Genomic DNA, 16,101 nt, shown 5'->3' with positions numbered 1-16,101 from the left:
TCAAACCAGTCTTGTCTTACCTTTTTCTTAAAACCAATGTTTTTTTCAGCTGATTCTACTTTCTGCAATGTAGCCATTCCTGCTGTACATTATTTGTGTTGACTGGAGCATTTGCCAGCATGTCAGAGAACATGTGTAGAAATTCATGGCAGCGGGACGATCGCGAAGTTTAGATGCATCAAACTTCTGCCTGGACGGGTTTGAAAATGCCTGGGTGGTTTATGGCGAAGACTCATCCTAAATCGATATAATTGTAGCTTGTGATCCGTCTGGCAATTATCGGCATTTCTAGCTGTCGTGGTGATAAGGATATCCTTATCACAATGTCGAGTGGTGATGTAATCGAGGCTGTGCCAGTGCTTAGAGCGAGGGTAGATCCATGTGGTCTTGAAGCGATTAGGTAGTGAAACCGTACAGTGTCCTGTACAGCTCCATGGGAATAATATGGGCCTTTATACTCCATTAAAATTACTCCTAAAGGGCGCGTCATTGGTAGCAGTGTGGGCGAAGGGGATCGAGCGGCGTCATGCCAGAATGGAACCCGCGAAAAGAGCACTTGCCAGACAAAGGAAAGACAAAGCAACAGCCAAGCCCCCGCGGAATTACGCTCTCAACTTGCAGAGAGAGATAGAAGGGGACGCGATGCTGGAGTAGTCAGATACGCCCCGAGGTGGAGCTTAGCTTCCCAGAGTTCCAAACGAACATAAGGAACTTCCGGTTTTTTATGCACGTGTCACGGGTGCCAACGTCGGACTTTGGCGCGTAAACAATGGAATGATATTTTAATCCAGACATAGGAAAATTATGCGAGACACACCATTGAATAGAGCGGAATTTTCTGCGTTCTCCAGACTAAAAATATGTAATAACTTATGCAGGGGAAGAAATGAGGTCACCAGCTGTCAAGATGTAACATATCGCTAACACATGTGGATACAGCGGCGTCATCCAAGCCAAGAGTCGCGCTCAAAGTTAACTCCGCCTCCCGAGGGACGCTAATGAATTAATCAAAGGCGGGAAGCAAATTGCATAAAAACTGCTGATCGTAGGTCCAGCACGCCTGGCTCAAATGAAAGAGGAGACAGAGGGCTACAAGATGAAATATTTAGATATCGTCAATTCTTGGTACGAAAGGAGCTCTTGTTCTTAATGAACCGTGAACGTTGACGCCCCCAAGCTTCCGGCGGGCAAGATGATATAGGCCGAGCAGGCCATTGGAGAGACAGTTGTTCTTTCACGGGTCGTGAGACGGACACTGCGTCCCGCGGTGCTCCAGTTACAGTCAGAAACCCTTGTACAAAAGCCTTTGTGTAGTGAACGGGAGGCCAAACGAGCCTAGGTATTGTTTCTGTGCTGCGTGTCAGACTAGTAAAAACCGCGAGCATATTTTACGAACAAGTATTAGAATTCGGCTGAGAAACTGCCGGTTTAATGAGTCAGTGAAATTCATAATTCAGTATCACCCAAAGTGTTACTTTGAATCAGGGGCTCGAGTCTCGTGAGCTACCCGATTCTTACTGTGAACGCGCCCGTCGTTGTTTGAAAGACCGTCTTATTCGTGGTGTAAACTCTGAAATAGAGGGCGTGTGACGAGTGTATAGTGTTACCCACTGGGATTACTGTAAGATTTCAGCTGTGACGAGTTCCCCAGGATGCCGGACTTGTATGGACCAGGGATGAAGGACTGCACGCCCGCCACCTCCCGAGTGGTCATGGAGTACTAAGAACTTCACCATGGGTCTCCCGTGGGGGGGAGACACAACGGCCACCAAACAGATGAGTGATGTCCAAATTTAATTTCTAAGCATGACATAACCCGGGGATAGGATTAGCGTTCTTTTGTAAATATCAAAAATGTTGTAAGTCAATGCATGTCCTATATGGAAACTTTATTGATTTTATAATGTTGAAGTAAAATTCAAGGGAGCTAAATTCCCGGGCGACTCATATTTCTTTCTTAATGATTAGCTTATCGTGAGGGTTATATTTTTAGTAATATGTAGAATGTCCTAGCAAATATGGGAACAAGGTTAGGAGAATATTTGAGTTTCCCGTAGGGGTGGTTGGAAACATGGTGCTGGCAAGCAGGGAAACATGTCGAAATATTGGTAGTCACTGTCCCACGAGGTTGTCAAATATGCCAGGGAAACTCATGGGTCAGTCAGACAATGCATGCCTAGCTTACAGATATAATCAGTGCATGGACTGCAAGAAAGAAGAAGATCCCGACCGGGAGAGGTACATATTGTGTGATTTAGATAGGTGTGTGGAACCATATGCAAGTTTCCCGTGATTTTGATTAATTGGCCATAATGGTTTGAGTGTTTTTTTTGTTATCTATAGCCGGGGCGAGACCTAGGGCAGGAGTCCCTTAATCTTTGGTCAGAAGGTTTAAATATAAGTGTATTGATGTGGTATGAACGAGGAGCCATGAGAGCCATAGGCCCAAGGGAAGAAGATACGCGATATGAGACGTAGTGAGAAGGCCGAATAGGAATTTACGATGAGATGATTGAGAAGTGATCGTGCCCCAGTCTCAGTGATAATAATGAGAAGGGAGTGAATAAAAAGAGTATTTTATGGGAATTCCACGATAATATAAATAAGCAAATGAAAGGGGCCAAGGATGTGTCCCCGAGACGAGAGGGTGAACGTTTGAGGGAGAGAAGAATCTGAATGGCCGGGCGAAGTGAATGGCCGGCCTTCCTTGTTGTGTATGTCTAGCTTTCGCCCTCGTGACAAAAGGGTCCCGTATCCCATTGTGTGTGAGGGCTTGGAGCCCGGGTCTGCCCGCGTTCTTTTGTTTGGGTTAAATGGCTTAGCTAAGAATACTTGTATAATGATAATATCACGGTAACTTCTTTTAAAGGTATTTAATAAATGAGTAGGGATCCCCCCGATATCCGGCGATATGAGAGTAGCTATTCTCGGGATCTACAGAAACCCACAGTACCTCTCGGTCGGGAGTCTGCCAGTTCGACTCCGGATTATGGTGGCGCCCTTGGGCGAGCTGCTCCAAGCTTGCGCTGTGGGCCGGAGACAGTGATAACCATGCTGTTTCTTTTCTAGGAATGGTTCTCCTGTGTGCATGAATTGTATATATCCATATATTTTGTGTATGTTTCGTAATTATGTGCACATATTTTTGAGTTCAAACAGAACCTATGTGCACGTTGTGTGGTCTTGGTGATAGATGAGTAGTCCGGGGTTTAGCAAAAATGGTATTTGTGTTTGTTTGTGCATTATGCAAATGTGTCTTTTAATATGATATTATGTAGTGTAGGCCCCGGTTATGTTCGTGCTTAGAACAGCTAGCAATATTTGTGTATAGGGACATCAGATCATCTCACGGTGTGACCGACAGAATAATGTACAAATTTCATGAACGGTATGAATTAATGAGGACAAATGAACGATAGCAAGTCGCAAAACCTCAATCATACCGTTACGCAGACGACGCCCATGGGCGATTCGCATTTTAAAGGGATTATTATTTTCTTTTCCTCCCATATGTGGAGAGTCATTGTATAGAGAGCTGTATCAACTTCGTTAAATTGTCATGTTTTGAATAAATTCATATTCGTAACCCCTATTTTATGATTCTTGTCATTTGTAGCAGTGTTAAGCAGTATCCACTAGGCATTTGAACCCAGAGATCCTACTTTCATATTATAGACATAAGACTCCATCTTAAGTATTTGTTGTTTTTGTTTTTCTTTGAACGTACCACTTCCCCAAGTGCTCAGGCTGCCGGGCCGGCACAGAAAGTAGGAAGGGGAGCGGTCCGAAGCTCGTTAAGCAATTCGACCCGCTCTTCAATCCAATCTCATCCGTGGGTGTTTACCCCGTTACGTGGAGGCATTCTTATGCGTGGGTCATCCATTCGACGCCCGGTAGGGTGTAGTAGGCGAAACTGCGTATTGGTTATGAAAGTTCATGTTCAGTTCATAGACCAAGAAGCAGCAGTCCATTAGCATTGCAAGTACTGAGTCCTTGTTTGCCCATCACGTTTTCCCATAGCAGATTATCCTTCCCAATATAGCATTGAGGAGGTGGTGGTGGTGGTGATTGTTTTAAGAGGAAGTACAACTAGGCAACCATCCTCTTGTATAACACTAATCAGAGAGAAAAAATGGAAGGGATCAGACACTTCGAAAAATGAAGGTATCGGCCAAAGAACATGAAAATGAGACTCCCTATGCCTTGAGTGCTCTAATACCGTCAGGGTCAGAAAAGAACAAGAATGACCAAGGAAGGTCGGATAGGACAGATGAAAGTGGGGAGCCTGGCACAAGTAACTGGAAGCAATGCCAGGACGTAGATAAGGGCCCCGTGGCTGGCAATCCACACTTTCAAGTTGAGAGCCCCTGTGGCCCCTTTTAGTTGCCTCTTATGACAGGGAGGGGATACTGTGAGTTTTATTCTACCACCCCCACCCACAGGGGGACTCTAGCATTGAAGTCGCCTAGTAGGGAGAGCTCATCTGTAGTTGATACGTTGGAGATCATTGTGGAAAGCATTTCTTAGAACTGGTTTCTTAGCATCAGCATCTAATGTAGGAGTATAAGCAGAGATGAGTCATTAAACTATCTCCAGAGAGTGCTATACAGAGAGTTATAAGTCTTTCACTAATTGCAGTTGGGACAAGTTGGTGATTAGCAACTATATTAGTCTTCACAGCAAATCCAACATAATCAATACGACACCGTCCATCCTCCTTGACCTTGCAAAAGATGGTCTATCCTGAACTGGATTCAATAACTTTACCTTCACTGAATAATCTTGTTTCAGTCCAAGCAGCTACATCAATCTTCAATCTAGAAAGCTCTTGGGCAACAGGACTTGTTCTTCTTTCAGGTCTGTTGCTCTTTTTCGTGTCAAGCAGTGTTCGGACATTCCATGTTGCAGTTATACATTTTTTCCTTGATTGTTTTGACCACATATGGGATGCCCCACTGAGTGCGGTCGCCTAGCCGGAGAAAAGTGACTTCCGATGTTTATCCCCTTTTCTGCTGCCTTCCCCATTTGGGGTGGGCAGTGGTGATCCTAAATAGGCCTGCCCAAAGACAGGTGCAGGACCAAATTCCCAAGTAGTCACAATTCTTAGAAAAACTACCATCACACACCTGCTGCCAACATGCAGGTCATAACTGAAGGCTTCCAGTTTCATACGAGAACCTGCCTCCACCATCCTTATCCCATCGCCATTGGACTTGGAGTGAAAAGTGACCGCTGGGGAAAGTGCTACTGGCGTGGTTTTGTTTAAGATGAATCGCAGCTTGTCAGGAAGTAACCACGCACTTCGATTTCAGAATCATTCACCATGGCACATATGCATGAGACATGTGGTGTCAAACACCAAAACTGCAACGAACTGCCGCTGACTCAAGAAAAAACAGAACAGCGCCTTCATAGCCAGTCCATCTGTTATTTTGGGCCGATGACCTTCGATGTTAGGCCCCTTTAAACAACAAGCATCATCATCATCATCTGGTATTTTCTCTTCCACTTCACTCACCATACCGAAGCCCATCTTCTCCGCTGAGTAAACCATTGAGTAATGGTATTTCAGTAGCATTTTCTCTGTTAAGGGACCATCAGCCCTTCTAAAGAGCCTCATCTATCTGAAGCCATTGGTCTCTTTAGATTGTACTCTTATTTATAGCCGAGCCAGGGCTGCCTGTTCCGCCATCTCCACCATATTGAAGTCCATCTTCTCCGCCGTAGATGCCGTAGATCTCAACGGCATTTCTAACTTATAGAATGCAGTTAACGTTGTTACTTAGCCTGACCATTCCTGTTTGTTTTCCTGTCTTCTTTTACTGGTATATCCCATTGGCCCCGCGGTGTAGGGATAGCATGCCTGCCTCTTACCCAGAGGCCCCGGGTTTGATTCCCGGTTAGGTCAGGGATTTTTACCTCGATCTGAGGGCTGGTTTCTAGGTCCATTCAGCCTACGTGATTACATTGAGGAGCTATCTGATGGTGAGATGGCGGCCCCGGTCTAGAAAGCCAAAAGTAACGGCCTCATAATCAGCAAGCCTTCGAGCTGGGCCGTGGTCGCTTGGTAGGCCATGGCCCTTCGGGGCTGTTGCACCATGGGGTATACTTTGTCTTTGCAGAGGCCCTGTCATGTAGTCCTTAAATGAGGCTTGAAGTTGATACGCTCTCTTATAATGCAAAAGCCTTATTGCATCTCAAATCAGTGTTGTCCAACCTTTCAGGATCAACTCTACTTTTATTCTGACCCCTTTTCATATTGATGTATTAGACCAGTAAAATCTTGTTCTTTCTGTCTCCGTAAAAAAAATGCACACATGTTTGGAGATATGAGAATTCACGTCTCTCTTCCACCCTTTTGTTAACGTGTAATGGTGTAAATACACTCGTGGTACATACTTCCTACATGTTGTAAAAGGTGACTGGGCAGGGTGCCTTTAGCCCTTTTCCAAAGAGTGCACATGGGTATGGTCAATTGGATTATGACTCTAAGGACTTGTGGTAAGATTTGGAATTGACAAACCTAAGGGATCCCTAAGTTAGTTCAGTACCTAGCAGCAGATCATGGAAATGAAAGCAGATAATTTTTTAGTCTCTTTTATTATATTGTTTCCAAGTACGGAGACCCCTTGATTTTTCAAGGATTATATTGTATTCTCTTGAGCTATGGTCTTAATCATCAAGTCTGTTGATGAATGTATTAATGACAATCTCACCTGGGACCCATGATTCTCACTCACAACCTGTAATTTTTTAGAACAGAGGTGCTCAGCTGGGCGCCCGTTAAGGCTAGCCCAGTGCGGCCGGGCTGGCGTGACGTAAATGCGAGTAGTTTACATAACAAACATACGTCACAGTGAAGCAAGAGAGCGAACACTCTCTGCAGGAATAGAACGGTGACGCGTTCAGTTGTAATTACAAAGCTCTCCTCAATTACTTAGCATTAGTAAAAATGCACATGAAAAGGGACCACATGTTGGGTATTGAGATTAAGGTACTGTCGTGTTCCATAATTTTTAACTAATATCATATAATTGAACTGAATGCCTCTGAAAGAAATCAAGGCCTTACATTAGCATGTAATGTTACAACATAAGATTTCTTAACTTTTCAGTAGAGCTGTTTAAAAATTTGGTTACTTCGTGACAATACTGTAACTACTAAACTGTTTGGAAGTTACGCTGGCGTTTACATTTTCATGTTCACTGGTATTCTGACATAGAATTTTTTTTTTTACAAAAATTACCAAAAGATATTATTTACAGTCTAATTTTTTCGTGGAGATATATCTATCGATGCTAAGTCTCTGAGGTTTTATGACTTGCAGAAGGTCACTGAAGACAACTAATTGCAACACTAATGCACTTTACAAAAATTATCACATACCTTAATGATCGTTAATCGTAGCCAACATAAGACAGCAATATCAGTTATTCATGCTGAAGCCTGCATTTTGGGCATATTATATGCCCCTTCACCGTTTGAAAGACAGCAATATCAGTTATTCATGCTGAAGCCTGCATTTTGGGCATATTATATGCCCCTTCACCGTTTGATCCCGATGTCCTACCTCTCCACAGTAGCTGCAGGTGGGTCAAGAGCTCTTCTTTCGGGAGAATTTTCTTGGAGTTTATGGTTTTCTCTTCTGAGCTTTACTTGGTTTTTTCAGGCATTACACATTTTGAAGATGATGATGATTGTGTAATTATTGGCAGAGGAGGAGAATCAGAAGCCGGCTCCATAAGATTTTCACTTGAGGTGGTTGGTGGCGGCGTTGTTGGAGCAGGGAAAGATGTTACAGCAGGACATAGTACATCTTTCTTATCTACTGATACGAAGGGTGTAATTTTTTCATCTGTCTATCGATGCTAAGTCCTTGAGGGTTGTTGATTAGCGGAAGGTCACTGAAGTTAGGCGGTTGTCAACACTACACCAGGGTGCTCTTTCATATACACAAAGTGATGTATCTGGGCTATTTGTGGAATGTTTTTCATTCTAGCACGGAACTTGTTGTGGGTCTGCATTGCCTTTGATTAGTATCCACTCTGTGAGGAACACCACGGGGCCCGTGGGACCGGCATCCGTGCCTAGTACACCTAGGTGAGGAAACTCATTGGTTTGCGTTGGCTATGAGTGGCGCCATTATGTGAGAAACACCATAGGTCTGCGTTACCTGTACGAAGTACAATACTTGTGAGTAGTACCGTCTTGTGTGGAACACCGTGAGTTTCGCTACTTTTGATTAGTACCTCAACATGCCAATACCATGGTTCTACTTTACTCGCGACATGTACCATTCTGTGGGGCCTTAGACATGGATTTTGCACCCCTTTCGACATCAAGCATCATCGTGCTTTATGAGTGGTCCCTTGGTCAGTAATCAATTATGTATGATCTTTGAGTCTGATCCACTGTATTTTGGTTGTTTGTTCTTTTTTTTTTTTATTATTATTATTTTTTTTTGGGGGGGTTCATGTCCATCTATTCATTCTTCATGACGACATTATTATTTTTTTGGTCAGTGGATGAATTTGACATTTTGGTTCTTTCATTTCGTACCATTAGGGGACGATGACCTCTATGTTAGGCCCCTTTAAACAACATGAATCATCATCATCATCATCAGCTAGCCTGTAAATGTCAAGGGAGTTTCATATCGAGTGGGGGCATAGATATTTACTCTCCAGGATTGAAGTACAACAACAATGTAAGTCTATCTGCCAAATAGAAGTGCAGTATGTCTTCAAATAAATAACCTAACTGATGTTATTCTTGGTAAGCATGATTGGGTTGTTGGTGAGTTTATCAGATAATTTAAACTCAAGCAACCACAAGCCACAGCTTATCCACCTTAATTCTATATTATATTATAAATGTTTCTAAAGCACCTCTTAAAATTCAATTGTGAAAATTGTAATTCATTACGTGCATTACAAGAATGTTTGAGGTTGTAGGCCTCTTTATTGTATCTAGTCAAAGTACATAAACTACAATGAACATAGACAAGTTACTGCTTACAACATAAATTGAAAATGACGTGAATTTCTGCCCTCCTTTCATTATTTTCTGCCTCCATTTCAAACTCGGATATCGCCGCAGTTATCGAGAATGATGGGGAGAACTTCCCCCAACCTTCACGGCCAGTGACGTAACCACAACGTCGTTGTGGTTGAATAGCATACGCTTATCGCTTGCCAGCCCTCCCACTTACAGTGTTGGGCACCTGCGGGACAGAATGCTCAGCGTGAGCACCTCTGCTTTAGGAGTAGTAGTGCTGGAAACTTTTCTCAGTAGTTTCAAAATACGTGTTGCTCAAAATGCAGTGAAATGGCTGTAGAATTTAAACATAAGATACTCTTACTACAAATAATGCCTCTGCCCAAAACCAATGTTGAAATGGATATACCCAAATAATAATTGTTAGAATATGCTATTACATTTAATATCTTCATTAATTTATCATACCGAAGTTCTATAATGTTCTATTATTCAACTTATAACTGTCCATATTTTACAGGATGTTATAATGTTCTAAGGGGAGGGGGGGTGATTAGCTCAGTGATTTAGCCGCTGGCTTCCCGCCCAGAAGACTGTGGTTTGAATCCCTGTCGATCCTGGGTTGAGATTGTGAAATCAGGAAGGGCATCTGGCTTTAAATCCCCAGCCAAAACCAAAATGAGCTTGGGTGGCTCCAGTGACCCCAGAAATAACTGGGACAAGCTGAAGAAAGTAGTTTGTTATAATGTTCTAAAAGAGTTGCATTTAATGTTTTTACATACTGAAAGTTGCAAGTTCTATTAACTGTCAACACAGAAAAAAATGGCTTCCTTATTAACAAAATATTTTAAGACTACCAATTAGGTGTATAATACAGTCTGTTGTAGGACAAATCATACCTAGAAAGGTAGGAACATGAAAAGGAACACACAGTAGGGTAAACACAACATGTGTGGAAAGAGGGACCAACAGAAAGAAGAGATAACAAATCCCAATCTCTCATCATCAGCTGTGTATGAAGATTAGGAGATTGCTCTCATCTTTCTCTCATTGGCTCTTTCTTACACACTGGTCTGTCATGTTTCTCGTACATATTCTTATCAAAGTTCTTGTTTGTGGCTTCATTAGTTGGTCCTTTACTGTTATGCATCCACTTAAGAAAAACTTAATATATTTAATACTGTTGATGAGTGTGCCATGAAAGAATCTGAAAGATCTTCTCCAACTGAGAGGAGCAATAAATAGTTTTTGTCACCCCAAGGATCAAATCATTGTGCCTGTCTTTAATTTTGTTTAATATATTTAATTAGAGGTGGAAATTGTCTGATCCACTTAGAAAACTTCTTGCATTTTGAAAGAATTTATTCTTCTTGCGGCAGCTCTCTCCCAGTACAGTGAAGTAAGGTGGTCAAACTCCAACCCAGTGATGCAGTTGGTTAGTTTTCTTCCTTCTGTTCCCGAGATAGTGGATTTTATATCAGCTGAGGTTGATATTATTTGGGCATGTTTAAATGCAACAACTCTGTTGTTGGCTTCCAGTATATTCTAGAATCTCTGCAGGATGACCTTACAACACCTCAACTTCTCTTACAACCGATTGCAATTTTCCACTTGCTCTTATGTCTGTGAAGCAGTATTTTATTCCGTGACTTATGCTGAATTCTAATATCAGGAGCAGACTTTCTAATGCTCTACTTCTACATATTCAAGTGGCCATTTTTGAATTAGTTGTCAGTTTTAAGGTATTGAGTTCTAGTGTTCATAGCCATCCCCATGGTCTAGGTATAGCATCCTTGTCTCTTTCGTTGGAGCCCCTGGGTTCGATTCCCAGCTAGTCCAAGGATTTTAGTTCTAGAATTAGAACTGTAACAGGAGTCAGTCAGTGGAGCTGGTTGATATGAGAGGCAGCATATCCGGTCACAAAAGCCAAGCAGTACATCTGAGGATGTCGTCATGCTTGCCATGTTGCATTCCAGTATCTGCAAGCCAACTGAATGGGTAGCAGTAGTTTTGACCCTTACTAGACAGTTATGCCATGGATTTGTTTATTTTGTTCTCATATTCAGAAATGCACAATGCTCTCTTTAAAATGTGTGTACCATAGAGCTATACTTTAATGCGATTTAAAATAGAGGTTATAACTCCCATTTTACAAAATTGGTGCCTCGATTCCAACTGTAAGAGAAAATCAGCTAAGATTTTGGATTTACTAAAAATTTCCCAAATAGTTAAACCTTGTTTATAAATGTGTTATTACTGTTTTGTGTAAAACTCTATATACTCATTAATTTAGATGGAACCGGGCGAGTTGGCCGTGCGCGTAGAGGCGCGCGGCTGTGAGCTTGCATCCGGGAGATAGTAGGTTCGAATCCCACTATCGGCAGCCCTGAAGATGGTTTTCCGTGGTTTCCCATTTTCACACCAGGCAAATGCTGGGGCTGTACCTTAATTAAGGCCACGGCCGCTTCCTTCCAACTCCTAGGCCTTTCCCATCCCATCGTCGCCATAAGACCTATCTGTGTCGGTGCGACGTAAAGCCCCTAGCAAAAAAAAAAATTTAGATGGATATACTGTACTCAAAATCACAAAAAGTAAGGAAGGAAGGTTGGAATTTTCTGTCTTGTGGTCATAAGTTTCATCTTTACTTTCGGCCAGTATTCAGTATTCGGGAGAGAGTGGTTTCAAACCCCACTGTCGGCAGCCCTGAAGATGGTTTTCCGTGGTTTCCCATTTTCACACCAGGCAAAAGCTGGGGCTGTACCTTAATAAGGCCACGGCTGCTTCCTTCCCAGTCCTAGCACTTTCCTGTCCCATAGTCACCGTAAGACCTATCTGTGTTGGTGCGACGTAAAGCCAATAGCATCTTAACTTTTATATGGAATCTGAATAGTAGGTCCATAACTTTTATATTTTAAAATTCTCATATGCAGTTTCATTTGTAGATTTTCAAGTTTGTTAGATTAAAAAAAAATAAAAGTGTTTCTTATTTATCTGGTCATGAAAGCTATGTTGAGGAGGGCGCCACACCATTCACGAGGCAGTCCATATTCTTCAGGTCATGTAGTTGGACAGCAGTCATGTTAGCAGGCCATTGGGATTGTTTGTTATTTTCTTGTGGTTTCTAGTCATAATGGTCATCAGATATGTGTGTGTGTATTTTCATTGGTGGTGAGTTTTTTTTTTTTTACCCCAATTGTATGAAAGCCTTAGAATATCAAAGATGACCATTTTGCTTCCAGCTCTCTCATTTATAGTCTACATTACATTTGAACAGTTTGTGATCACTAACTGCTATCATGGTTTCTTAGGATGCAAAATTTGATCTTTTTAAGTATTCAAATTGCTATAAATAACGTATTACTTTCATATCATTTCACAGGTGAAGGAATTGGAAGAAGTATTACTGCAGTTCTGTGAACAAAGCACAGCCCATGTTAAGGCATGGGATTACATTCTTCTAAGGCCATTTATTCGTGGTGAGTAACCTTTATAAAGGCTCGTATTTTCATTGGTGGTGAGGTTTTTTTTTACCCCAATTGTATGAAAGCCTTAGAATATCAAAGATGACCATTTTGCTTCCAGCTCTCTCATTTATAGTCTACATTACATTTGAACAGTTTGCGATCACTAACTGCTATCATGGTTTCTGAGGATATCTTAGGGTATCTATTAAATTACTTGATTCATTTTCTTCACTCCCATTTGATATGCTGTTTGTAGAATTCTTACAGGAATTCTTCGGGGTGATTAATGGCTAGACTGTCCCATATTTTTACAGACTGCCTATTCTAAATAAGAAGTCAAAACTATATTTTTGATCAGGAGGTTTATGGTTTTTTATTTTCTACACTGCCAAAGTATTATTGCAACAGCAATGTCACTATCTACTTGGAATACTAACTGGTTGAAAAATATGTATGCTTAGCAGCATATGTTTGATCAAAAGATTAGTGATATTTGATAGGCTTGCTGGCATCTGTCCTCTACAAAACCTACAGAGGTCTGCCATGTCATAGAACTCGTATATTTTTATGAATTCTTATTGATCTCTGAAGTTATTTAAAATATCAACATGAGCTTTCAGGTATCTATTAAATTACTTGATTCATTTTCACTCCCATTTGATATGCTGTTTGTAGAATTCTTACAGGAATTCTTGGGGGTGATTAATAGCTAGACTGTACCATATTTTTACAGACTGCCTATTCTAAATAAGAAGTCAAAACTATATTTTTGATCAGGAGGTTTATGGAAATGATTTAAAAACAACAGCTCTTGGCTACAGAAGAAAGCTGTGCATAGCCAAATTTTGTGAAGGATGAATCCACCATTAATTAAGTTTTGCAACTTACATCACAGAACGAGCACTTTAACTGAACTTGACTGTTTTTTGCAATAAGACTATCAAATAAATCATTTGGCAAAGCAAACATTCAAATAATCTAGAGCTCCTTAATAAAGCAAGTTGGTGTATGTGGAAATAAAAAAAATGTGGGATGCAGCAAAGCAAACAACACTGAAATTATCCATTATACGGGATCAGTGTTATGTCAACAAAAAGGGACAACATGGCATCCAAGAATCGTCACCACAAATGAGAATCATGGTCAACTTCTCCAACAGTCTCCAATGAATAAGTATTGCTGAAACTCAGTTTGAGTAATAGGTCTATTTAGGAGATTTTTAGAGAGCTGGGTAGATTTGCATACTGCATTAAATTTGCTCAGCATCTAACAAAGAACATCAAGGAGCCCGATTACATTATTGCAGCAGAGTGTTGTTCACGACGTATGAGTATCCAGATTTATGCTGCAATATATGGTTTTCAGATATAATTTTGTGTAGCTATTTCTAGCCGAGTGCAGCCCTTGTAAGACAGACCCTCCGATGAGGGTGGGCAGCATTTGCCACGTGTACGTAACTGTGTGTTATTGTGGTGGAGGATAGTATTATGTGTGGTGTGTAAGTTGCAGGAATGTTGGAGACAGCACAAACACCCAGCCCCCGGGCCATTGGAATTAACTAATGAAGGTTAAAATCCCGACCCGGATGGGAATCGAACCCGGTACCCTCTGAACTGAAGGCCAGTACGCTGATCATTCAGCCGAGTTGGTTTTCAGATGAAAGTCATATTCACCTTGATGGTTACGTCAACTGACAAACAACTCATTTTTAGGGTTCAAACGTCCTGTTGTCAAACAGAAATTACTACGCACTGCACAGGTTACGTTAGGGTGTCTGGTCATGGAATATGGCACTTTTTTCGTCGAGGATCAATACAGAATACAAAAACAATGGACCAGGTAATGTACAGAGACCTCATTATTGCCCCATTCGTGCACGATGTGCACCATTTTTGTTGCATCAGAAACTTCCCCCTCCAGTTACATTGGATGCCCCAGGATGGAGCTACAGCCCACACAGTCAGGGAGTCACTTACCCTGCTGCAACAACACTTTAGAAATCCCCTCATTTCATATGAAACTCCATTTCCGTACCTTCTTGCTTCCCAGATCTGCCTTAATTTACTTCACAGCCAGCCCATTCCATTTCACTGTATCTAGAACTGACTTGGATCTCGCTGAATCCAAAGAGCAGATTCCGTATATGTGTGATCAAAGATTACATCACAGGTGCCCGTAATATGACTTAAACGTAAAAATGACACCCATACCCATCTGCCATAATACACTTGTTGCATTAGGTGCAAACAAGGCCATTTTCACATTTGACAAAGTCATTTTCGGATGGCAGGTGGTAGTGTATTGTCAAGGAAAAGAAAAACCTTTCAATTTTCTTTTTTTCGTATTAACATTGAACCCATTTATTCACTCGTCCATTAAAACCAGTCATCCAAGCCTTATTGGTCTGCCAGACAAGGAGAATTTTACTGATTTTTAGGTTTTTGAAAAGTCATGGTTTCACTGCCTACCTAGTATTGACATGTTTTTCCCTTGTCTTTCCTTAGACATTTACCGCGAGTGATTTTGTTGGTAATGCCCACAAAAAAAAAAACAGTCCTGTTTCACTGGCGTTCAATTTTTTATTTTTTTATTTTTAAGTTCATGGTCTGAAATAAAATCTAGGAGCTTTGATCCCTACTCATCTGTTACACTTCCGTTCATGTCCCTAGATTCTCCACCAACTTCATTCCACACAATGCTGTCTCACTTTTTGAAACTCTCTGGCCATACTGAAGATGCTTCGACCATATTATCTCCAAGAGACTTGGTTACTGCAGAGGTTCACTCCGGAGCATCAGACCGGATATACAGAAGGACGTTCTGTTTATATATGTCAGATGTTAAAGGATATGTATATATATACCGTATTTTCTCGCGCAATTAACGCAATTTCTTGACTAAAAATACAGGCGAAAACTTTGGATGCGCAAATTATTCGAGGAAATTAGATATTTAAAAATTACTTACACTTAATTTACATTTAAAAGATACATCAAATGTAATGTACATGCAATTGGTTCAACTCATTTGCAGTTAGTTGTTATTTGGCGTAAAATTCCGGCATGAGATTTTGTTCTGAAAAATCAAATAGGATAGACCTACAGGTAATTTGGACACGTGAGTTTGAAGTACAGACACTAGAAAATATTCTTCCCGTTATGAGCTGACAGTGTGACCTGAAGTGATATAAACATGAGCTAATAAAAGTACAATTCATATAAGTACATAATGACATACCGGCAAAACAAGAAAACTGTACAACACGAGAAGGACCAGGCATTGAAGGAGGGACCCCTGATATATATGTCCCCAAACCGTTCATATCCAATCTTGTACGAGTGACATGTCCATCCACCCTTTTTCTTGGATACGAATGTAGATCCCTCATGGAAATTTTACTTTAAGCATTGTTTTTCATTTTAGAACAACATAAGGTGCAAGCTTTCCGTGATCACCTGTTACAATGAGCATTGCCATACATCGTTCTTTTTCGCTTCCAGTAGCGCATACAGTAACATTCGATGACTCTTTCTTATTGATTGTTAGACTGTGTGGCATACGGAAACTGATTGGCGTCTAACCTGTGGTTCCTATTTGGGAGAGCGTGTATTCCTTCACTTTAGTCCTTCAGTCACAAAGC

The 16,101-nt window shown here is 41.3% G+C and overlaps 1 protein-coding gene across 1 annotated transcript in view; it reads left to right on the top strand.

The window, feature by feature from the left end:
- Positions 1 to 16,101, top strand: part of rod (rough deal) — a 404,971-nt gene that overhangs the window by 348,387 nt on the left and 40,483 nt on the right. Inside the window, exon 25 of the mRNA XM_067146037.2 lies at positions 12,377 to 12,473. Coding sequence (XP_067002138.2) covers positions 12,377 to 12,473 — 97 coding nt within the window. The remainder of the gene's footprint in view (positions 1 to 12,376; positions 12,474 to 16,101) is intronic.

This window comes from Anabrus simplex, chromosome 4 (genome assembly GCF_040414725.1).
Source record: "Anabrus simplex isolate iqAnaSimp1 chromosome 4, ASM4041472v1, whole genome shotgun sequence".
Lineage (NCBI taxonomy): Eukaryota > Metazoa > Arthropoda > Insecta > Orthoptera > Tettigoniidae > Anabrus > Anabrus simplex.
The sequence above is the reverse complement of the archived record's forward strand: the minus strand, read 5'-3'. Positions and strand labels throughout refer to the sequence as shown.